We start from the raw sequence: 21603 nt of genomic DNA, 5'->3' as shown, positions 1-21603 counted from the left end.
TGACCTGACTTCTCTGGCGCATGGCCCTGGGGGCTGGTCTTCTGAGCCTGGGGCTTCTGCCACGGTCCTTGTCCCAGTGGACCAGCCGCCCTGTGGGTGCCAGTGCTCAGCCTTTGGTTTGGAACTTGGCCTCCAGCACCAGCTCACTCTCTCTCCTCCTTGCAGATCTATGAGGCCCAGCCCGACGTTTCCCGGGCGTTTCAGACCAGAGAGCTCCTCCCTCTGCCCCGCCTCCTGGCCATGGTGATGGTGACCACCGTGCCCCTGGTGTGCAACAAGGTCATGTTCACCCAGGCACTGAACGTAAGTGCTCATCTGCTTCTAGAACTTTCTCCTCACCCCGCTGGCCGTGCAGGGCTGTTTCTGAGGGCACCAGCCTGAGGTCTGGGCTGTGATTTGTTCATGAGCCTCGGAGCTCTCCGTGTCCACCCACCTGGGGAAGGGACATTCCTGCCCAGGGCGAGGCAGGGGCAGCTCTGCCCCAGCCTGGGCGGGGGCCAGGGTCTCTCCCCGCGGCTGGGGCCTGAGGCCCAGTGTTGTGTATCAGAGTCTCATGAGTGTGGGACCCCGGGACATTGCGGGCGAATGTTGCCTGACTCACCTTCCTTTAGTGGCTGGAGTGGGTGGCGTGCAGATTTCTGGGAAACCGTTACTTTGAGGACTCGCTGTCTGAGGCACTTTGGGAGGGTGCGCTTATGGGAGGGGTGATTAAGTTTTGCGTCATCATTTGTTATAAAAGGTCCCCGGTCCCATCAGAAGCCCCATTCTGAGGGACTGGCACAGCTCACACGCCAGCGCCGTGGCCTTAGGTGAGTGTCTTGGAGTTGCTGGCACGCGTGGGCCCAGGCCCTGCCAGCTCCTCCGGGGCCCAGGCGGCCTGAAGACCTGCCTGGGGGGCCAGGCATCAGATGGGTGCAAGGCCTGGGGTGCCTTTGGGGCGGGCGGGTTGCTGTGTGAGCACCGTGAGCCCGCGGTCTGCCGTGGGCGTCGCACAGCCTGAGCGCGGTGGCCTTAGGCCATGGGGGTCAGGTGTCGGTTGCTGCCCAGCCAGGGTTTGTGCCGATAGTGGGCAGTGGGGTGAGGAGCAGAGAGCAGGCGTGCGTGGGGTGAGGGGGAAGCCTTTGCTCTGGCAGGACCAGGCAGCACGCCCGTGTCTCGTGGGAGACACACAGTCTTGCCTCGGTGGGCTTGCGGGGGGTGCAGCAGGTGCCGCTTCCGCACGCCCGGCCCCTGTCGCCCCTGAGAGCCGGCCCAGGCCCCCCTCCCCTGGTGTCCGGGGTCTGCCGCTGCGGGGGAGGGGCTCTGCCCCGGCTGCCCACTCCCGGGTGCGGTGGCCGCAGGACCAGGGGCCGCAGCTTTGCCTGGTCTCCCCGGGGCGTCCTCGAGCTGCATGTGTGTGACTACGCGGAGGCCGGTACTGCGTGGGGTTTGGGGTGTTTATATTTTCTCTTTTATTCTTTACAGTGGTTTTTTTGACACTTTTGGTAGCGGACAGTTTAGAGTCAGGAGGTTCAGAGTTAGCTTATGTTAGAGACAGGAAATGAGACTTTGGAGGCAGGATCTCAAGTTGTCGGCTGAGCTGTGCTGTGAGCGTCGGCTGTGCCTGTGTGCCTGCGACACGTGTGTGCTTTCAGACACGCGTCCGGTCCTGTCTCTGACTCACGGGATCGGGGTGGGTGACTGCTGGTCCGCGAGTTTTCTGTGGGGCCCCCTTGAGACTACAACATAGGCGTGACTGGGGTGTTGGGGACGGGGTGTCTTGGTTATTAAACTAAAAGTCCACCAGGAAGCCTTTCTGTTCCCACCTGACTGTGAGGCCAGGACCCCCGCCGGGGCCTCCACACTGTCCTGGGCGGCAGCGGGCTGGTGCAGCCGGCTGGGCCGGGCCCGCGGTGGTGCGTGTCTCCCGAGCACCCAGCCGCCGCCGCTGACCTGGGAACACCCGCGACCGGCAGGCCTCTGCCTGCCCTCTTTTGGTTGCAGTGAATAGCATGGGTTCTGGAACTGTCCTCAGTCCTTGCGCTGAGTGAGGGCCGTGGCGCCCCTCCTGCTGTGAGTGCGGCAGGGAGCCCGTGGCCAGGGCGCACGCCACCCGGCAGAGCGCTGCGTCTTCCTGCCGGTGCCCTGCCGCTCTCCTGCCGTCTCCGGCCGGCACGCACACTTGCTCTGGGCGGGGGCTGCTGTCTGGGGCCATCCTGGCTGTTGTTGACGTGAGTCATCCGTGGGGACTGCGTGGTGACCGGGGAAGACTTACTCAGAAATCAAGAAGAACGCTCAGGCTCTTCTTCGGCAGCCTCCTCCCCGGCACCTGCTGGGGTCAGGTGTGCCGGAGGGTGGGGTCCTCTGCCACCTCTTCTCACTGCCTCATGTCGTTTCCCTGTGGGGGCCCGAGAAGGGGCCAGGCCCGGGGCTCGGGAGCTGTGCCCGCAGCGCCGCCTGACGGTGCGTGTGGGTTTCGCTTTGCCCTCCCAGCTGGACAGCAAGTCGGTGAAGCACACAGCCTTGTCCCTCCTCTCCGCCATTTTGAAGAGAGCGCTAAAGACTGTCGACTTCTGCCTGCACGGGGAGGCATGGCGGGAGCTGGGGGTGTACTCGGCCCCGATGATGGAGGACTTCGTGCGGCTCTTCAGAGAAGCCCTGAGCAAGGTGGGCGCGGCCTTCCCGGGGCGTTCCCAGGGCTTTCGGCACACCAGCTGGGGAAGCAGAGGGCGGGAGCCAGGGGATGTGAAGGGGCCAGGGTGGTCCTCAGCCCGAGTCCCGTCGGGAGCCCGTATGCCTCGCCCCTCCCCAACGTTGCATGCACGTGGGTCAAGGGGCTGCTGGCAAGCCCCCCTCACGGCCCTGCCCTGCGGGTTATTCTGGTAAGTCCGGAAGGCCAGTCTGCACGCTGCCAGCTGCCCGGGAAGGGCCCCGGCCGCGCTGGGCAGCTCCCGAGATGGTCAGATGTGTCTCGTTTTCCCCAAACGCGTACCGTGCACAGAGCTCCAGGAATCTGCTCAGAACAGCCGGCGGGCTGGGGGCCTGGGCCTGGCGTCCACCCTGCGTGCACGTGCGCGCCCCTCTCCTCTGGGTGCCCCCCCTCGTCAGGGGTCTGTTCGCTGGTTTCTCCTCCGCTTCCCCGTGGCTCAGCCTGCCCTTTGCCCTTTGCCCTTGCAGGCGTTACCAGACCTGAACACCGTCGTGTGGGTGTGGCAGTCGCTTAGGACTCAGGACACGAAACAAGATGACCAGAAGGGACAGAGACGGGGCAGCGGGGCTCCCACAGCCTGCGAGGCACCCCCATGCGGTGAGGGCGTGTGTGTGCGGCGGGGCTGCCTGCGGGCCGTGACGGGCCCATGTGCCGACTTAGAGGCAGCAGTCGGGGGCACCCATGCGTTGCCTGCTGACGTGTTACAGACACGCTGGGCCCTTCCGGGCGGGCTGGGCTGGGGGCCTCCCAGGCTGCGCAGGGGGAGGCGGCTGCTGGCCCCCGTGGTCCGATGCAGCAACACACACCTTGCTGTGGGCCAGGTGTCTTACGTCCGTGTCCTCGTTGCCCTCACAGCTGTGTGTCCCGCTGTTCGAGGACACTGGGGCAGAGACCCAACAGCCTTATCCTGTCTGAGGTCACAGCCTTGAAATGGGGACGTGAACCAGCTGTCTGAACAGCCTTGACCCTCGCCATGTGGACTCGGGGGTTGGGGGGTTCTGTCTGCAGCCTCTGCTCGGCGGGCGGTGGGGGCCCGACTGCATGCCGCTTCTTGATGGAGGAGGGACAAGGACGTTTCCTGATGGGAGCGTCTCCCCCTCGTTCAGACGACGCAGAAACCATCCTGCTGAAGGCGGTGCTGCTGCGCGTCATCTGCCTGTACCAGAAGGTGGTGCCGCACGCGGTCACACAGTGCAGCTTCGACTTCAGCAAGCTCCTGAAGGGTGAGACCCAGCGGCCGTGCGCGGGGCCCCCGGCCTCTGGTCCTCACGCAGACCCGCGCCTCCCTGAAGTCGGTGTCAGGGGACGCTCAGCAGCAGCAGCGAGGAGACGAGGAGGCGGCCTGAGCTGCCGGCCACGGGCGGTCAGCAGATCCGGCCACGTGACGGTCGCTCTAAAGCCTATTTTCCAAGGGGCTCAGAGTCCCAGGGGCGGGGATTCCATCCACGCAGAGGCCTGGGGGGAACCTGTTCTCTGAGGCAGCCGCTCACTTTACCCGCAAGTCAGGTTCAAGCTGCATCTGGTGGACACAGTGCTGCCTGTCCAGCCACGTTTCCTTCAAGAGAACGTTTGGCCGATAACATTGACTTCACGGCGCGCCTGCAGAGGAAGACTTGCAGGGCCCCCACCCTGACTACATGAGCGCTTGGGGTGGCCCGTGCAGAGCAGCGCGGAGCACCCCTGTTGTGGGAGGGTCGGGCGCTCTTCGCCGGGAGAGCAGGGAGTGGGCTAGACGGGCCATTCCTGGTGAGCGGCCGTGCGCTGCCCGGGCCGTCAGGCCGGGGGCGGGGTGGCTGCCGTCTGCTCGCAGTGCTCGCAGTCTGGGGGGCAAGGCCTGTGCCCACGCCCGGGGTGGCATTAACGGGGCACAGCCCCAGAGAGCGGTGGGGGTGAGTGGCATCGAGGTGTAGGGAGGGGCCCGTGGGCCAAGTGGCAGGGGGGGACTTGGCTCCTTGTTGAAGGGGTGGGACGCGCCCTGGTGGCTGAGGGGCAGACGTGTCAGGCGAGGTGTGGCTGGGCAGAGGAGCGGGCACAGTCTGTGTGAGGGTGACCTGGGGCGGGCACGGGCCTGCATCCGTCCTCCTTCCTGGGCTCGGAGGCCCGCGTCTGGGCCTGGTGGCCACGCCAGCGGTGGCGGGGTGCCCGCCGCCCCGCGCCCCGACTGCTTTCCTTCCCGCCCACAGGCGTCATCTCGGAGCAGGGCCTTCGCGAGCAGGCGCCGCCCATCCTGCAGCAGCACCTGCTGGAGGTGGCCCTGGAGCTGCCCGCCAGCAAGTTCGCGTGGCTGAAGGCACAGGTAGGGTGCGAGCTCCGCCGCCTCTGCGAGCGCACTGTGGGCTTGCTAGGGGCTTCCAGCCGGGCCAGGACGCTGGCAGGTCAGGGCAGAGAGGGAGGCACACCCAGAGCAGAGGCCAGACCCCGGCTCAGGGGCCAGGGGGCCGGGGACTCTGCTGCTGACACAGGCGCCTCACTGAGGTGTGGTGCTGCGGGCTGCTGGGAGCGTCTGTGCTTTCCATCCTGGCGGGTTTACTTTCTTCTTCTTCTTCTTCTTTGTAATTTTAAAACCTTGGGGTTCTGGCCAGTGACTCAGTTGGTTGTTGTTCTGTAAACTGAAAGGTCGCAGGCTCAATTCCCAGTCGGGACGCATGCCTGGGTTGCGGGTTCGGTTCCCGGTCGGGCTGTGTACACAAGGCAGCCCGTTGATGTTTTGATCTCCTGTCGATGTTTCTCTTCCTCTCGTTCCTTCTCCTTGAAATCAATGACCGTGGTCTCTGGTGAGGGTTAAAAAATAATAAGAAAAAGAATTTTTTTCAAAAACCTTTTGGGAAATAAAATACATTTCTTCTTCTTTGTCCTCATTCTGGAAGAACTTCAGATAGAGGTGGGAATAGAGGCCAGGCCGGGGCAGGGGTGAAGCTGGGGAGGGTTGGCAGAGACCGCTGGCCTTTCCTGTGTCTTCAGTGACGTACTCTAGGACTTGCTGGAGAACGTGATGCAGGACCACGAAGAGAACTCAGTGCGATAGGTAGCGCTTGGCCTGTGCATGTGAGCCCAGAGCCTCACCACCTCTTGGAGGGAAGCAGCCAGGCAGTGGCGGGGGGGCGGGGGGGGGGCACTGAGGGAGTTTCTCCGCGGCTCGGGTGGCTTTTCTCTTGAAGACTCGGGTCTTATGTACAGCCTCCCGGCACCCCAGTGTGGAAGGGCACACTGACATCTTTCCATGTGAGGTTTCCAGAAAGGCGTGAGGATGCCATGGCGTGGGGCTCGCACACGTGCCCCGCGCCTCTCTCTGGGGTGGGGGTGGGGGGGGCTCTGCTGGAGAGCATCCTGCATGCCAGGCTCCACGCGCATGCTCTGTGACAGCTCTGGCCACGGCCCAGCCCCAGCCGCTCCTCCCCACACCCACAGGTCCTGGGCGTGACCCCAGCTCCGGCCCTGGACTGCGGTCACCCCTCGTGCCTCAGTGTTCATGTCGCCGTGGGGGGTCACAGTTGCCCCACAGGGTGGTTGGGAGGTAAACTGAGGCAGTGTGTGGAAAGAGCCCAGGATGGCACCGGCCCGTGAAGGGACCCCCATGCTCCGGCCTGTCCCTACTTTGTCATCTCTGCACCTGTGTGTGGGGGTGGGGTGGGGGAGCTGGTTCCTAGGGTCCGTCGTACACACAGCCCCGGCTCCCATCGGGTGGGAGGGCACCGAGGCCTGGGAGCCGACGGCCCAGCGCGTGCCCAGCCCCCAGCCGCCTCCGCCACGCACTGCCGCTCTGTTCACGCTGTAGGAAGGCCCCGAGGCAGAGATCATCGGGGGAGAGCGGTCCGTGTTCTACCTGCTGATGAAGATGTTCGTGACCAGCGCGCACCTGCCGCTCAAGTCGTCCACCAGACTCCTCATCGTGAAGGTGACGAGCCGCTCCCGCTCCTTGTCCTGGGGACACATCTCGGGGCCTGGAGGCGGCGCGCGGCCTGGCAGGGTCTGGAAACACGAGGCCTAGGGCAGCGTGAGCGGCAGCGGGGTGTGGGGAAGCGTGAGCTGGGGCTGCTTCTAGACGAGAGTCCAGGTCGTGCGCATCTGGCGGGAACTCGTGGGCACATGGGTGGGCACCGGGCAGGCCCAGCGCTGGGGGGAAGGTGCCTGTGATGAAGCTGTGGCCATGCTGCACCCTTTCTAGGCTCAGGAGCTTCCGACTCCTGGCCGTCGGGGGCCTTCAGTGGTGGGCGCCTGCCCTCATCCTGACCTTGCGACCTGCCCGCCCCCAGTGCAGGTGCTGTCGGGGGGCACAGGGACGCTGACTCGGCTGCCCCTGTCCTGTGCGCCTTGCTGGGGCGGCCTGACGCCACGCATCTCGTTTCTGCTCTGCGGCAAACACTCGGGGTGCGACAGAAACCACACTGGTTGTTTTTAGGGCGCAGAGGCTTTACCTTTGAACAGCTGATAATCCTGCTGCCCTTTAACCTCACCTGAGCTGCTTGGAGGATGTGCACCTCTGGGTCTTGACCATTTCCTTCAGGTTGTGCAGGTGTGAACTTGACCCCTGGTTGGGGGTCATGACCACTTGCTCACTGCAAACGTGGGGCTGGCGCAGGCAGGTGTGCCGGGGTGCAGCTTAGACCTTGAGACTGCCGCCAGGCCCTTTGAGGGTGTCATCGCCTGACCCCACAGGTTCAAGTCCTGCCTCAGAACAAGTCCTGTTCTCTTAGACATGGTGGGCGCTCCTCGCCCCAGGTCTGAATCTTGAGGGGCCGCACCGAGGGGATGCGACCTGCCGGGTTCACTGTCCCTGAGCACCTCAAACGGACTGAGGGTCAAGGAGCCGGAGGGGTAGAGTCGTGCAGGTGTACCTGGGACTCTGAAAATCCAGGTAGAAAACGAGACTCCAGGTGGCAGCTGGGCTTCATCCCTGTTCCTCCTTAGGAGTTGAAGGAGAGGAGTGAGTGGGTCCCTCTTCCCATGTCCCCACGTGGGGCTGTTGTGAGAGAAAAGCGTGCAGAGTGGAACAGGGACCCAGGTGCCCCTCAGGTCACCGTCGGCCAGGGCAGCTCCGACGGAAAGCAGGCTGCTGCTGACGTGGCCTGCCGTCTGCCGGGACAGATCCTGCGGGACACTGGCGTGTTCGAGCACACCTGGAAGGAGCTGGAGCTGTGGCTGGAACACCTGGATGACACCCCAGAGGGCGGGCAGGAGGCTGTGATTCAGTTTCTGGAACGAGTGAGCACCCGTCTCATGGAAGGGAGCTTGTGCTGGGGACTTCTGCTCGGGGACCCTCAGTGGATTCAGGGTCGGGACCCCTTCCTGGCGACACGTCCGAGTGTGAAGCGGGGGGCGCGCTGCCGCGTGCTGTGCCCCCTCCTCCGGGAGCCCCCGCACAGAAGAGCGGTGCTCTGGGTGATGCTTGGGGCGGTGCCATGTGTACCCAGAGGAGATCGCTTTTCAAACTTGGCAGCAAAGCATTTTTAAAACTCTGCACAAAGAATATCGTTCTTTTGGAGGCCTGCTAACACTTCGGTCGTCCCCTCTGTTTTACCTGTGGTGTTCTGAGGCACGTTTTCCGTTTCATTTGTGACCTCCTCTCTTCCACTCGGCTCTCACACTCAGGTCCTGCTGACGCTGGTGGCGAACCCCTGCTCGTACACAGACAGAGCCTCTGACTTCGTCCAGGAGGCCAGCACGCTGCAGGCCACTGTGGCCCGGCAGGATGCCGATGACGTCAGCATCCCCGTCTCCCACATCGACGGTAGGCGCCTCTCCCTGTCACGGTCCCCGGGTTCTGAGGGTCAGCTGCGGTGGCAGATGAGAGACAGAACAGGAGGTGCGTCCAAGGTCACGCCCCCCTTCCCTGGCGTCCACAGCAGCTGCCGTGTATGCGAAACTCGCCCGGTTGTTCACGTAACGGGAGTGTGTGCGGAGCTTGTGCGCCCTGTGCCCCTCCTGTGCTGGGCAGTGTTTGCTTCGTGCCGGGCGCTGAGCTCAGCCCTCTCGGGCCGGAGGTGCGTCCCCTCCTGACCAGCCCTCCAGGGCACCGGTACTGTCCGCGTGTGTGTTGACAAGGCTGCCGGGCCACACAGGCCAGGTGCCCTGGTCAGCTCACCCAGCGGCGCTTGGCACGGTCAGGGTCTGAGTGCAGGTGCTGTGGCCCCGCTGTGCTGGGACCGTCCGCCCTCAGCGTCTCGGACCTGGGCCCGTTGGCCTGGATGTGCAGGTGGCGTTTCCCGGCTTCTCCCTGTCTCATGAGGAAGCTCTGGCCTGTCGCGTCCCCAGGCCGGAGGTCCTGGCAGACAGCCTGAGGCTTTACAGGAAACGTCCTCGCTGCTTGGACTCAAACTTTGTGTGAAGCATTCTCCCCAGAGAGAAGTTCCGTGTTCACCTTTTGCCCGTGTTCTCTTGTCTTCCCTCCCTGTGGGGCTCCTGCCCGGGCTGCACCCCGTCTCAGACGTGCTGGACATGGTGGACGTGCTGATGGAGGGCAGCGAGGGCCTGGACGAGGAGGTCGGGCTCGCGCTGAGCGAAGACACGGCCCAGCTCACGTTCCCGTTCAGCGCCGCCGTCCCCGCGGCCCTGGAGGCCAGGAACAAGCTGCTGCTCGGGACGGAAGGCGCCGCAGGTGCCTGCCGCGGTGGGCGCGTGTGGCCGCGTCGGGCCAGCGGGGCTGTGGGGGGGGGGTGCGCTTCGGGGTCTCTGGCAATAACTGCCGAAAGCCCCCCTCCGGTGAGCCTGCCGGGCGGGGCTCAGCATGCAGGGAATCGGGGCAGCCAGGCTGCAGGGCCGTGGAAGGTGGGTCTGGAATAACATGGTCGCTGCACAGACACCTGTTGGCCCTTTCAGCGCGCGCTTGGTGTCTTGATGCTAAGTTGTGGGTTCTTCATATTTGCTGGGTATACAGGCCCCTTAGACCCAAGGAAGTGCCCCCAGGTCACAGGGCGTATTCATTAGGGTGCTCAGGCTTCGCTACAGGCACGTCTAAGCCCTGGCACGTCACGGTTTAGAGAATAAAGGTCTCTTCCTCTACTTAGTGACAGTCCAGGTCGGGTCGGGTGGCTGTCCGCCAGCAGGGGGTGCATGGCCCCGCTGCAGAGGAAGAGGGGGTGCAGCAAGCGGGGCTGCTGTGGCCCGGCCCAGGGATGGACCAGTCGGGTGGTCTCAGCTGAACTGCCATGGAGGTGGCTTGGTGGCCTTGTCCCCGTCCTCCACGCCTGGGCCTGCACTCGGGGCCGCAGGACCTGGAGGCTCTGCTGTCGTGTGGAGCCCCGTGGGCGGTGGCCTCAGCCCCCCGGTGGGTTACGGGGCCCCTGGGGGAGTCAGCGTGCGTTGACAGCCCTGGTCTCAGACATGCTCACTGGTGTGTGGGTGGATCGTGCGAGGCCTGTCCCGTGTGTCCTGCATGCGTCTCGCTCCTCCGCAGGAGACCCCGTCGTGGCGTACCTGACGGCCGTGCTCACAGACCTGCTGCACAGCCAGAGGGACCCTCTGGCTCTGTGCCTCCTGCTTCAGGCGTATGACAAGTTCGAGCCTCCGGCCCCGCCCTGCTGCCGTCAGCTGGCCTGCTTCTGCAGGTACTACAGCCTCTGGATCCCGGAGCCCGCCCGCGAGGCCTCGGTGAGTGCGGCTGCAGGGCCCCAGCGGTGCCGCTTGCTCGCAGGGTGATGCTTCCTGGCCTTGTTGCCCTGCATCAGGAAGCTCGGTGGTGTCAGGCTGCTCCACTGACGGGAGGGGACACAGGGACACACGGACTGGGTGGGGCTGTGGAAGGTGTGGGCTCAGAGCCGCCCCCACGGGCTTGACGGGTCATCCCTGTCTGTCGCCCGCGGCGCCTGCGGTGGCGTCTGTCCTCAGGGTGCACACGCCTGCCGATTCTGACCTTGCATTCACATGTCCTAGGAAAGCCCATGTGACTGGGAGTACCAGGGCTTCATGTGCTCGAGCCCACATGGTCACACGTGTTCTAGTACGAATGTGTCCTCGTTGTGACGCATCCCTTTGTTATGAACGGCGCCCTGGCCCTGTGCGCCAGGCTGTGCCTGTTCTCTGGTGACCGGTCTTTCCTCCTCCGCAGCCACTGCAGGTGCCGGGCAGCCCCGCCCCCCAGAGCCCCCCAGCCGGCCCCTTCGGCGCCCTGCTGCAGACGGCCTTCCAGGGCGAGGGTACGCTGCTGGACGCGGAGGTGCAGGCGGAGCTGCGGGCTGCCGTCCCACGCCTCCCCCTGCGCCACGTGCTGCGCGCGGTGAACCAGGTGCTGCTGTACCTGCAGACCACGGTGGAACGCTTCAGCCAGGTGAGCCGCCCTCTCCAGCCCCCAGTGACAGCACCCATTGGGGTCCCGGGGTCGTGCACCCTGCAGTCCACACCTGGCCGCAGTGCAAGCCGCCAACAGGGCCCGGGCGGCACGTGTGGTGCCGGCACCCAGCTGCCTCGTCTGCCTGGAGCAGACGTGCAGACGCGGGTTACAGCCCTTTTCTCCAGGCTCACTGCACGCCCAGCGGGTCCCTCAGCAGCTACGTGCAGCTGAGCCTTGTCGCCGGGGCAGCTGCTGGTCAGGGGCCCCCTCCTGTTAGGGTGTCATTCGGTAGATCATCAGCAAGCTTCTGCAGCGGGTGTGGCTGATGGAGCCGGGCCAGGCGGGCCGTGTTTGGTCAGGACGCAGAGCCGCGCCTGGCTGGGACACGACCTCGGCTGCGGCCCTTCCGGCATTGACCTCGTCAGTGTGCCGTTGTCATGCCTTCTGGACGGGGGGCTGGCCCTGCCTGCCTGGTCTGAGGGCTCGTGTGGCTCTGTCCCCACAGCTGGGCAAACGTGCAGGGCCCCCCGTCCTAGACCTGCTCCTGGACCTGCTCCGGCGCCTGGTCCTGCACTGCGAGCAGCTGGATGCCCAGAACCAGCAGAAATGGGAGGCGGTGCGGGCCGAGTCCGACCTCTTCCTGGACATGGAGTCCGCGGCCTCGCTGGGGCTGGCCGGTGACAAGGTACCGCGGGTCTCCTGCCTGCTGTCCCACCCTCCTGCCTAAAAGCAGGGCTGTGTCCCTGGCGGGACCTTACAGGGGACACTAAGGCCCCCAGAGACAAGCGCAGTCTTCCCGGTCACCTCTGCTTGGTCGCCTGCCCCCAATCTGCAGGCAGTTTCCGGCCACCGTGCGTGCGGGCCCCTGAGAAAGCCAGCCCCGCTCCCCCGAGCCCCCGGCGCCTGTGTGGGGACAGGCGGGCAGCGCCCCTGGCAGTGTCCCGCTCTCCTGCCGGGGCCGTGGGAAGCAGGCTGCCGAGTGGGCCCGGGCAGCCTCCACAGTTTGCCGTGTGGGCCGTCTCACTGGGTTCGAGGAGCAAACCTGTCCTCGCTTCAGTCTCGTGCAGGCTCCTCCCTCGGCCTCCCGTGGGCGCGCGGGGGCGCGTCTTGCTGCAGGGCCCCTGCTGGCCAGCTAACGGGACCGGCACGTCGCCCTCCGTGGTTGGGAAGCATGAGGGGCCCCCCTCTCGATCTGTCACAGTAAATAAGGAGAGGAAACGGACGGCTGTCCCAGGGCGCCGGGTGGCTCCGCTGACCAGGAGGCACGCGCAGCAGGGCTGCTTAGCGGGGCTGGGCCACACCCCCCTCCACTCAGCGCAGGGCACCCCGCTGCTTCCTGCGCGGGGCCTGGCTCTCGTCTGCAGGTGGGGACAGGTCACCTTCATTCCGGGCCGGGGGTCTCACGGCACCGTCACCGACGCACCTTCCCACATGTGGGGTCCCTGCACGGGGTCGCCCTGCCCAGCCCTCAGCCAGGTCTCTCTAGGGGCTGCCAGGGAGAGAGCATGGTCAGTCGTGGTCGTTGCGCACTTCTGCGTGGCCCACCCGCCCCTGCGCCGAGTGACTGCAGAGCAGTTTGCCGTGTGGTGAATGCGTCCAGGGTGATGTCCTCAGACACCTGCGGGTCTAGGTGGACAATGACCGAGTCACGGTCGAGCCCGGATATCAGCTTTACCGGGGCTCAGGTGGGGGCGCTGCGGCTCCCGAGAGGGGCGTCAGGGCTCGACTCTCCTACTCAACACGGCGATGCTCTCCCGGCAGCTGCAGCCCTGCCCCGTGGGCCCCGCGCCGCCTGCGAGCCCTGCCCTGTCTCTGTCTTCCAGACGCTGGAGGAGGTGCTCGTGGTCGTCCTCAGACACCCCGCCCTGGAGGGCTGGTTCCTGGCCCTGGAGCAGCAGGCCCTGCCCCCGCACAGCCTCAGCCCCGTCCTGGTGAAGCTCCTGGCGGCCCATCTCAGTGCGGGCATCCTGCAGCTGCTGACGGCCAGCGCCCCGATCCTCCGACGCCTCGGCCAGCTGGGCCTCCTGACCCGGTACTCGGGGGCCATTGTGCAGACCGTCCTGAAAGAGCTGCGAAGCAGGAAGGCGGGCCCGGCCACATCGCCAGCCAAGACAGTCCTGCAGCTCGAGGCCCTGCAGGGGCTGCACGTGTACATGGAGGGCGCCCAGCTCCGCGAGGTCACCCTGGCCCTGTTGAGCCTGCCCGAGGCCCACCTGGTGGCCCAGCGGCCCACGAAGTCCCCCGGGAAGGAGAGGCGCTTGAGCTCTGTCGGCAGGACCCTGGTCCAGCTATTGACTGGCAGCCCCCAGGGTCAGCTGCCGAGTGGCGAGCTCCCCTGGGCCTTCGAGTACGTGAAAGGGTTGGGGGCTTTGCTCTCCACGTTGGCCGTGGACGAGCTGGACACGGTGTTCCTGCACGCTCTGCAGAGAGAGCCCACGCTGGCGCCCGTGGTCGGGGTCGGCCTGCTCGACTACTGCCTGGCCCGGCGGACACAGGCGGCCCTGGGCATCGCCACGCTGCTCGTGCAGCGGAGCTGGACCCACCTGCTGCGGCTCGAGCTGTGGTGCCGGCGACCGGGGGCGGGGCTCCGCCTCCAGGAAGGCCTCGAGGACTTCCTCCCCCTCGTGCACGCGTACCTCCAGCGCTGGACCCAGGGGCGTTGCACACGCCCTGCAGGAGGTACAGGCAAGGGTGGTCTGGGCAGCGGGGAGTCAGGTCAGACAGGCTGGGCCATTCGTAAACCCTGGACTCTGTTCTGGGGGTGGTTTAGTTTCTCCTCCAGCGTCTGACCCAGCTCTGGTGAGAAAGTCTCCCTCAACACCCCTCTCCTCTGCCCACAATCTTGACGTTGTGGCTTGAAGTGTTCCCCCGCCACACCCATCAACCCCGAGTTACCACGTGAAGCTGGGGGAGGGGTGGGCAGTGGGTGGGGACCACCAGCAGGTCCAGCACTGGTGCTGGGTCTCGTTAGGCTGAGGAAGCCTTCAGGGTGGTCAGCCCAGTCCCATCCCGCTGCCCCCTCTGTCGGGATGCGGGGGCCGCGGGGGCCCGGCTCCTCTCACCACCTGCCTGGGCTTTAGGTCGGAGGCACTTTCAGATTCCCTCAAGTCTGATTCCTCCTGGTCATATGTGTGAATGGTCTCATTCACTGTCCTGAGTGACCTGTCAGGGATGACAGGTGCTTTTTAAGACACGAGTCCCAAGGGGACCATCCCTGCTGTAGCCCTCCATGCCCCTGTCCTGGGGTGCCCACTCCTAGGCCCCTGCAGGGCAAGCCCATGGGAGCGCAGGATGCTCATGCTCGTGGCCTGATCATGGGCTTTGGGCTGGGGGGCCCCCGGGGCCACCGGGCGGGGTGCCCTGGCAGACAGTTGGTCACTGGTGTGCTGCCGGACTCTTCAGCCGGCTCCGGGGAGGCACAGGCAGCACCTGCTGTGACCGTAGCCAGTGCCAGTGTGACATTGCCAGGGACGAGAGGCCTGAAGCTGGGCCGCAGGCTCCCGTGAGCCGGCACGCGCTAGCCCAGCCCGCCCCTGCGGTCCGGTGACCTCTGCTTCCGTGTCTGCCCCAGCATCCTCTGCCGCCGCCGCCGCCTTGAGGAGGGCCCTGTGGGGGCCGCTGCAGACCAGGCTCCTCAGTGCCGACCGGCCCCATGGGTCGGGGCTGCACCCCGAGGTCCTGGCCCAGCTCGTCCCGTTGGCGAGAGCCAAGGACATCCGTGTCCTCGTGGACCGTTTGCCCCGCCTGCTTCAGAGCCCGGACAGTCACGGGAGGTGCGTAGCATGCCGTGTTGAGGGCTACCCCCTCGACTTCACGTCCCGGTGGTGCTTACGAACGGGCGGGCAATGGCTGCACGGCTGCTGCCCCCAGCCCGGAGGGGCCGGCTCCCGGAGAACCCTCCCAGCACCCTGGCTGGCTGCTTCCGATGCCCTAAGAGCAGTGGTTCTCGACTGGGGGGCGCGGGCCCTGGGCAGGGCCTGACGTCCGGTGCTACAGCGCGCAGGGGTGTGGCTCCTGGCCCCTCGGGGGTGGGCCAGGGGTGCTGCTGAGCCCCTGTGACACATGCAGCCCCGCCTTCCCGCCCCCATCTGCAAGAAAGGGTGACCCGGCTCGAACGCGCGTGTTGCTGAGGGCGTGGGAGCCTGAGGGAGACACAGTCTCGTTCTGTCCCCGCCACTGGGAGCAGGTCTGGTCCGTCTTTGGCACTTGAGTGAGGGGCAGGAGCAGCCTGCAGGGCACACGGCCCGCGGTCCTGCTGGGCTCTGCTTAGGCTGGCGGCGCTCGGGCCCTGCCCCTGACGCGGGCTCCTGTCTCCCGCTGCAGCTGGACCGTGGCTGACGCCGTCTCGGCCACGCTGGAGGGGTCGGCGGAAGAGCTGCGCGCCTGGGAGGAGACCCTGCTGGGGTCCTGTGTGCGGTGGCTGCTCGGGTCGTTCAGCAGGGGCCGCGCCCAGGGTCGCGAGGAGCAGATGCTGCTGCGGCTGCGCCGGCTGTTGGTACGTGTGACCCACCCCCTCCGAGCCCTGGTGACAGCGAACACCACGGGCTGCCTGTGCGTACTGAGCAGGGGTGTGACTGGCTGCGGCGCGTGCGGGGTCATGTCTGGGAGCCCCCGTGGCAGGAGGGCGCCCCCGAGGTGAGGGCCGTCAGGAGCGGGCGCCGGACTTCGTCAGGCCCTTCGCTGTGTCGGCTGAGACGGTCGTGTGCTTTCTCCTGCTGCTGGGCTGTTCCCAAAGCGAGTGGCTGACGGCGCCGGCCTTCCCGGGCGAGCCTGCCTGGCGGTGCGGCAGCGCCGGCTCTTGGCATTGCTGGGCTCGCTGTGCTAACGTCTGAGTCAGAGCTTCTGCGTCCGTGTGTGCGCATGGGGCGTGTGGTTGATTTTAGTTTCTTGCAATGTGTCTGGTGTTAGAGTCAGGTAACACTGCCATCAGAGTGGATTGAAGAGTTTCCCTGGGTATAAAATTCTAGGTTTCCTTTTCTTTTAAAGCATCTTAAAGGGGCTGCTTCACTGTCTTCTGGCAAACACTGTTTCTGGTAAGAAATCTCTCGGTCTTCTCTTTCTTCCTCTGTAAATGATGCCCTTTCTGTCTGGCTGCTTTCAGGGCTTTTTTAGTGCAGTTTCTTCAGGTTTCCTGTGCTTTGTGTTCCATGAGCTTGTCTCTGGTCTCTGTGAGCTGAGAGTCTTCATGAAATTTGGAAATATTGAGGTGTTTTTGGCCATCATGTCCTATTGAAGTGTCTTTTCTTTAAATATTATATTTCTGTGTAGAAATAGGTAGCGTTCTGAAAGCTAACCTACGAGTTACTTTTCACTGCACAGCGTAAACTTCTGCTAAAGTTCACTGAATCTGTGGCTTGCGTTTAAACTCTGAACCCAGAACCTAAAAAGTAGTCCTCAGGGAAAGAACCCCGGTGGAAGCTGCGTGGGAAACACACCGGCTGTGGAGCAAGCGGGGTGTCCGTGTGTGCGCGTGGAGAGACTTGGGGACCGGCGTTGCAGCCTCGTTTTGTTTTTATGGATTTGCGGATGGAAGGCTGGCTCACAAGCACCCCGACATGGCCGAACTGGGGAAGAGGAGGATGGTCCCCGAGTCCAGAGACAGCTGGGCTGCAGAGGAGCGGCTGGGCCGGTGCCCCTGTCACAGGGAGGGTCCCCGCCGGCTGGCTTGATGCCCGCTGACAGGCTCTGCTTTCCACTGAGTGGACAGCGCAGAGTTCCCGTCTACCCTCTGCCCCCACCCTGCCCCTGAACACAGCCTTTCCCTCCCACAACACCCCACACCAACGCTTTCCTTGGAATTGAAGTATGAGGTCTGTCCAGAAACTATCCAGCCACATACTATGAAAAAGAGACCATTATTGAAGAAGATAAAGTGACGCCTCGGTCCCTTCAAAGCAGGCTCCGTGGGACCTCACACAGTTCTCCTAGTCGCCATCAGCTGCGCCGTCACGTTTTCCTGAAGCTCATCAATAGTCTGAAATCTGTTCCCTTTCACAGCTGATTTGAGTTTTGGGAAAAGCCACAAGTCTCAGGGCACCAAATCTGGGCTGTAGGGGGGCTGAGTCACCTGGGGGATTTGATGTTTTGCCAAAAAGCTGCATGAGACGTGATGCGTGAGCAGGATCATTTCATGACAAAGCTGTCACTCACCAGCTGCCCACAGCTGCGGCCTCTGCGTCATCCGAACAGTGTCCGTGGAGCAGTGTTCAAGCCGAACGCAAAACTGGATGCAGATCCGTTGCTGTGCTCACTCAGTCATTGTGAATGCGACGGCCACACAGCGCACAGGCTCACTCAACAGCGTCTACTGCCCCCAGTGACGAGTACAGTGAGGTCCTCCCTGTTCACACACGCGCATTCCAGTCCCCTCTCTGGCTGCCGGGTTACATGGATGACGTGCAAGCTGTTCTCATTGTGTTAATGATGGTTGGACTTTTCCCAGATGGCATATATTTTCATACTGTGCGACGTAAACTCTTAAGTGCATAGCTCAGTGTTGACAGACGTGCCCTGGTGGCCACCCTCCTCCCCCAGATCTTCGCCCTCCCAGAGCGCCCCCTGCACTTGGTCCCAGCCAGTCCCCTTCCCTCCAGAGCAGCCAGCCACTCTTCTGACGTAGTCTCCACGTCCGTGACCGAGACCCACACTGGTTTTTCTTTTTGCTTTGTCTGTAAATAAAGTGAGTTATGTTGACTGATTTTGAATGTTAAAGCATCCTCGTGTTCCTGGATAAGCCTGGTGTTCTTCCCCTGGGCCGATATTGTCATATATGTAATAGGCATGTGTGGCTGAGCCCGTGCGTGTAGTCAGCGCTGGCTGCAGGGGGGGCCAGAGGGGCAGAAGACGATTGGGAAATGTCCTTTCGCTCCCTTGGTGAGAGGGGAGGTGACAAAATATCAGCAGCCGTGCACAACGATTTAGAACGTCCCCGTGAGAGCGGCATGTGTTTCTATGGCGCATTCTGGGGACTGTCGCACATCCACGGAGCGGCTCAGATTTCAGCCCCACGTCCTGTTTCCCGGATCGAACTGCCTCACACCCGTTTCTCACTTTACTCCTAGAGTTCGTGTCGCGAAGTGGATCCTGACGACTGGCAGAAGCTCGTGAAGACGGGGCTCCGGTGAGTCGGCTTTATCGTGGCGTGAGTGTCGCTGACGGCGGCGGGCCGCGTGTGCGGGGCGGCGGGCGCTGTTCCTGCTCACCGCAGGTGCGCACACGTTTAAGGAATGCTGACGGTGTCCCGCACGTGCCCGGGCCCGGCCGCGTCCCTCTTCAGCTGTGGCGCCCTGTGGGCATCTGTGCCTGTGGTCATACGACTGCGTGTGTGTGTCTGGGAACAGGAAGTAATGTTGTTTAGAAGCGCATTGTGCCCTCCGCATCCTTCTGCAGTCGCACGTTTCTGAGTCACTCGTGCGGGGACGTGTAGCTCTTGGTCCCTCATTCTTTCTGCCTGGGGTGTTCAGCCTGTTGAGTAGCCCTCAGCGGACGCACGAGCCCGCCCCGGCCCACGGCGCTCTGCTGCCCCTCGCCCCCGCCACCCCAGCGGTGACTGCCGTGGGTCTTGGTGCCCGGCTGCCAGCTTCTCTTGGGGAGGGGTCCCGCTGGATGTCGGCGTGGCGCAGCCGCAGGGGTACGACATCCCCAGCCTGTCCCGCACGGGGGCCAGGGTGACCGGCATGGAGCGGGGGCTCAGGGTTTCCTCGTGTCCTCACCACAGGTGTCGGGGTCACACGCTCACCTGTGGCAATCAGAGCGCCATGAAGCAGGGGGTCACCATGCCTGTCCTTCCCGCTCCCCTGGTTATTCAGCCTGAAACGGGAGAGGGCTGGATCGAGAGCAGGGTGGCAGCAGGGTGGTCCCGGGATAACGGCAGGCGGAGCGCTGTCCCTCGGGTGGCATCTCTCCGTCCCCAGGGAGTTTGTGTTTCTAGGGGCCCCCGTGTGCCCATGCGATTCTGAACGTTATCCACACGTGACGGAAACTTCTATCTCCTCGCGCAGGGCGCCTGCGTCCTTTAGTGGGCTTTGAGGGGTTGAAGAGACAGAGGCCCTGGGGCCCTGGGGCCCTGGACGGGGGTGTGGAGTGGCCGAGGGCGGGGCAGGGGGCGGACCTGGCGGGCAGGGGGGTGGCGGTGGCGCCTCAGTTCATGCTCAGCCGGGCAGGAAGTCCGTGTGGCATCGGCACGGGCACGCGCGGCTCCCCGCGGTGGGTCGGGGGCAGTAGGCGGCGTGTGGTGCCCAGCAGCGGGAGAGCCTGGCGACGGGACTGGGCAGGCCGGGCGCAATGCCCACGCCGCGCTGTGCCGGGAGAGCGCCTGCCTGCCTTTCTGCCTTTCCTAATTGAAATTTTGGGGTTTATTTCTTTCTAAAATTGGTGATTTACACGCATCACGTACATACTTTAAATCCTTGACTATTTCACGTGATTTCTGTCACATAAAAACCAGTTCATCGCAACGAGTTTTGTCGTAAAATTATCCCCAACTCTTAAAAACACAGGTGGGAGGTTTTCTTAATAAAACGCCAAGGAGACTGTTTTTACCGTTTCCTGGGACGTGCAAGTCCCTTCCTGAAGCCGCTCGCCCGCTGGTTCTCGCCGCCCAGGTTTCGGTATCAGGACCCCGCGTTCCTGAGGGCGCTCCACGCAGCCACGCAGCTCCTGTACCTTCCGGAGAGCCCCACGCGCATGAAGCTCCTGCAGCCGCCGGCGGTCCACATGCTGCTCACCCAGCACTCTCTGTTCCTGCCCAGCCTGCTGGGGTCCGAGGCGGAGGGGGACCCCGACAGCCAAGTGAAAGGTGGCCCCGCCCCGCCCTCCCGTGCCGTGCCGGTGCCGAGCCCACGCGTCTGCAGAGCTGGGGTGGGGGCGGTCACTGGGCGGGCACAGAACGTCCCCTCTCTGTCCCGCCCACGCTCAGGCAAGTGTGGACCCCATGACGTGGGTCCCGCCGCACAAGCCGAGCTCTTTCCAGAGCCTGCTCACTCCGACGTGTGATGGTCCCATGGCCGTTTTGTGGGCACGCGTTGGAATCTGGGAGTTACAGGGGTGTCTGACCTGAGAGGAATTGTTGAGTTGCAGGAAGTGTCTCATGGTCAAGGGCAACGGGCTGATCCTTGCGGTGGTCAGGTCTGTCCCTGGGTCAGAGGGCACTTTTCAGCCCTGTAGGCTGCGGGGACCTCAGGGAGGGTCTGAAGGGTCCCGCCCTCTCCCAGCCATCTCTGCCGAGAGACAGAATGCACCCCCACACCCCTAGACATCACCCCCAGGGCATCCCTGGCAAGTGGCTGAATTAAAGGGAGCCACACCCAGGGTTGCGCTGTGGGGAGCAGAAGAGGTAACGAGGCCGCACCTTCTGCTCAGGTGGGAGGGGACTCGTTAGTTTGGTAACATGGTCGTGGGAGACGGTTAGGTTTTGAAATCTTCGGTGGCTTAAACTTTGGGAGGGGCTGTGGGCCTGAGCTTAGCCACGTCATCACCAAGATGCAGCGGTGACTGAAGGCGCGTTTATTTTTTAAAAGGGAAAAAGCGGGGGAGGGGCTAGGCAGAGTCCTCAAGCCAGAGTTGCTCAGCGCAGAACGTTTGTCGGGCTCGGTGTTCCCTGAAGTGCGTCCCCCCCTCCTCTCCTAACGCTCCCCCCACCCTGCTGTTCTCTCCCAGAGGCGCTGGTGGACCTGATGGCCCTGCTGGTGAGGCTGTGCCCGTCAGTCTGCGACAGCAGCCACTTCTCCGTGCTCCTCGGGGCCTATGGCGCCTCCCTCAGCGTCCTGGGTGAGGGCCCAGGGAGTGGAGGGACCCAGCCGCACGCTGGGGTCGGGGAGGGGCGTGGAAGGGCTCCGCCCTGCAGCCTGACCTTCAGCTGCCTTCCAGACCAGAAGATCTTACTTCTCCTCCGGGCGTACGAGCAGAACCGCCTCAGCCTCGTCAGCTTCAGGTGAGAGTGGGGCCGGGAGGGGAGCGTGGCAGGCCTCCCGCACGCAGACCCCACATCCAGGGTTTCCGCTCGGGCGGGGGCTGGACGCAGCTCCCCCGGCTCTCAGGCTTCACGGCCGCTCCGGGGGCTGTGCTGGTGGGGGCTGCGGGGGCTGCGGGGCCCGCGCCCTGCTGGCTAGTGGCCGCGTGCCTGTCGGACCCCAGCCCCGGCACTTGCTCCCGACGGCAGGGCCGAGTGTAGTGCTTTTTCTGGAGACCTCTCACTTGAGATGGGACTGACGTGTGATGTGGGGACTTGGGGGGGAGGGGGCCGTGAGGAGTGCCAACCGATGGTGACCCCCCTCATCTGCCCCAGTGTGTGCATCCTTGTCTCTTTTCTGTCCGACTGTCGGTCTCTGCCTCTCCTGCTCCGCCCGTCCGGGGTGTCCAGGAGCTGCATGGCCAGCACACGTGGGCCTTCCCCGGGCCCTTGCTGCGGGCGAGCCGGGCCCCGGAGCCAGACGCCCGAGTCTGAGCCCCGCTCTGCCGCTGCCGGCTGGGCAGCTTCCCTTCGGCCTCCTTCCTGCACGTGCGCAGTGGGAGCCGTGGCGGGGCCTGCTCGCTGTGCGCTCTGAGGGGCTTAACGTCCGTCTGGGGCTGGGCCGGCGCCTGGCCCGTCATCACCCTGACAGTGCCCCCACATCTTGTCAGTGTGACACCCTCCCCTCCTCCCAGGCTA

The 21603-nt window shown here is 64.4% G+C and overlaps 1 protein-coding gene across 1 annotated transcript in view; it reads left to right on the top strand.

Annotated features, from left to right (window-relative positions):
- URB1 (URB1 ribosome biogenesis factor) overlaps positions 1–21603 on the top strand; it is a 50712-nt gene that overhangs the window by 16166 nt on the left and 12943 nt on the right. The window contains exons 10-28 of the mRNA XM_090271413.1: positions 166–303; positions 2473–2646; positions 3157–3286; positions 3796–3912; positions 4873–4985; positions 6465–6584; positions 7775–7891; positions 8279–8417; positions 9114–9284; positions 10083–10276; positions 10734–10952; positions 11461–11640; positions 12779–13634; positions 14527–14728; positions 15279–15450; positions 18017–18075; positions 19559–19752; positions 20613–20723; positions 20823–20886. Coding sequence (XP_090127539.1) covers positions 166–303; positions 2473–2646; positions 3157–3286; positions 3796–3912; positions 4873–4985; positions 6465–6584; positions 7775–7891; positions 8279–8417; positions 9114–9284; positions 10083–10276; positions 10734–10952; positions 11461–11640; positions 12779–13634; positions 14527–14728; positions 15279–15450; positions 18017–18075; positions 19559–19752; positions 20613–20723; positions 20823–20886 — 3470 coding nt within the window. The remainder of the gene's footprint in view (positions 1–165; positions 304–2472; positions 2647–3156; positions 3287–3795; positions 3913–4872; positions 4986–6464; positions 6585–7774; positions 7892–8278; positions 8418–9113; positions 9285–10082; positions 10277–10733; positions 10953–11460; positions 11641–12778; positions 13635–14526; positions 14729–15278; positions 15451–18016; positions 18076–19558; positions 19753–20612; positions 20724–20822; positions 20887–21603) is intronic.

Source organism: Furipterus horrens, unplaced genomic scaffold, assembly GCF_987537825.1.
Source record: "Furipterus horrens unplaced genomic scaffold, mFurHor1.1.pri manual_scaffold_1, whole genome shotgun sequence".
NCBI lineage: Eukaryota > Metazoa > Chordata > Mammalia > Chiroptera > Furipteridae > Furipterus > Furipterus horrens.
This window is presented reverse-complemented; position numbering and strand designations above follow the sequence as displayed.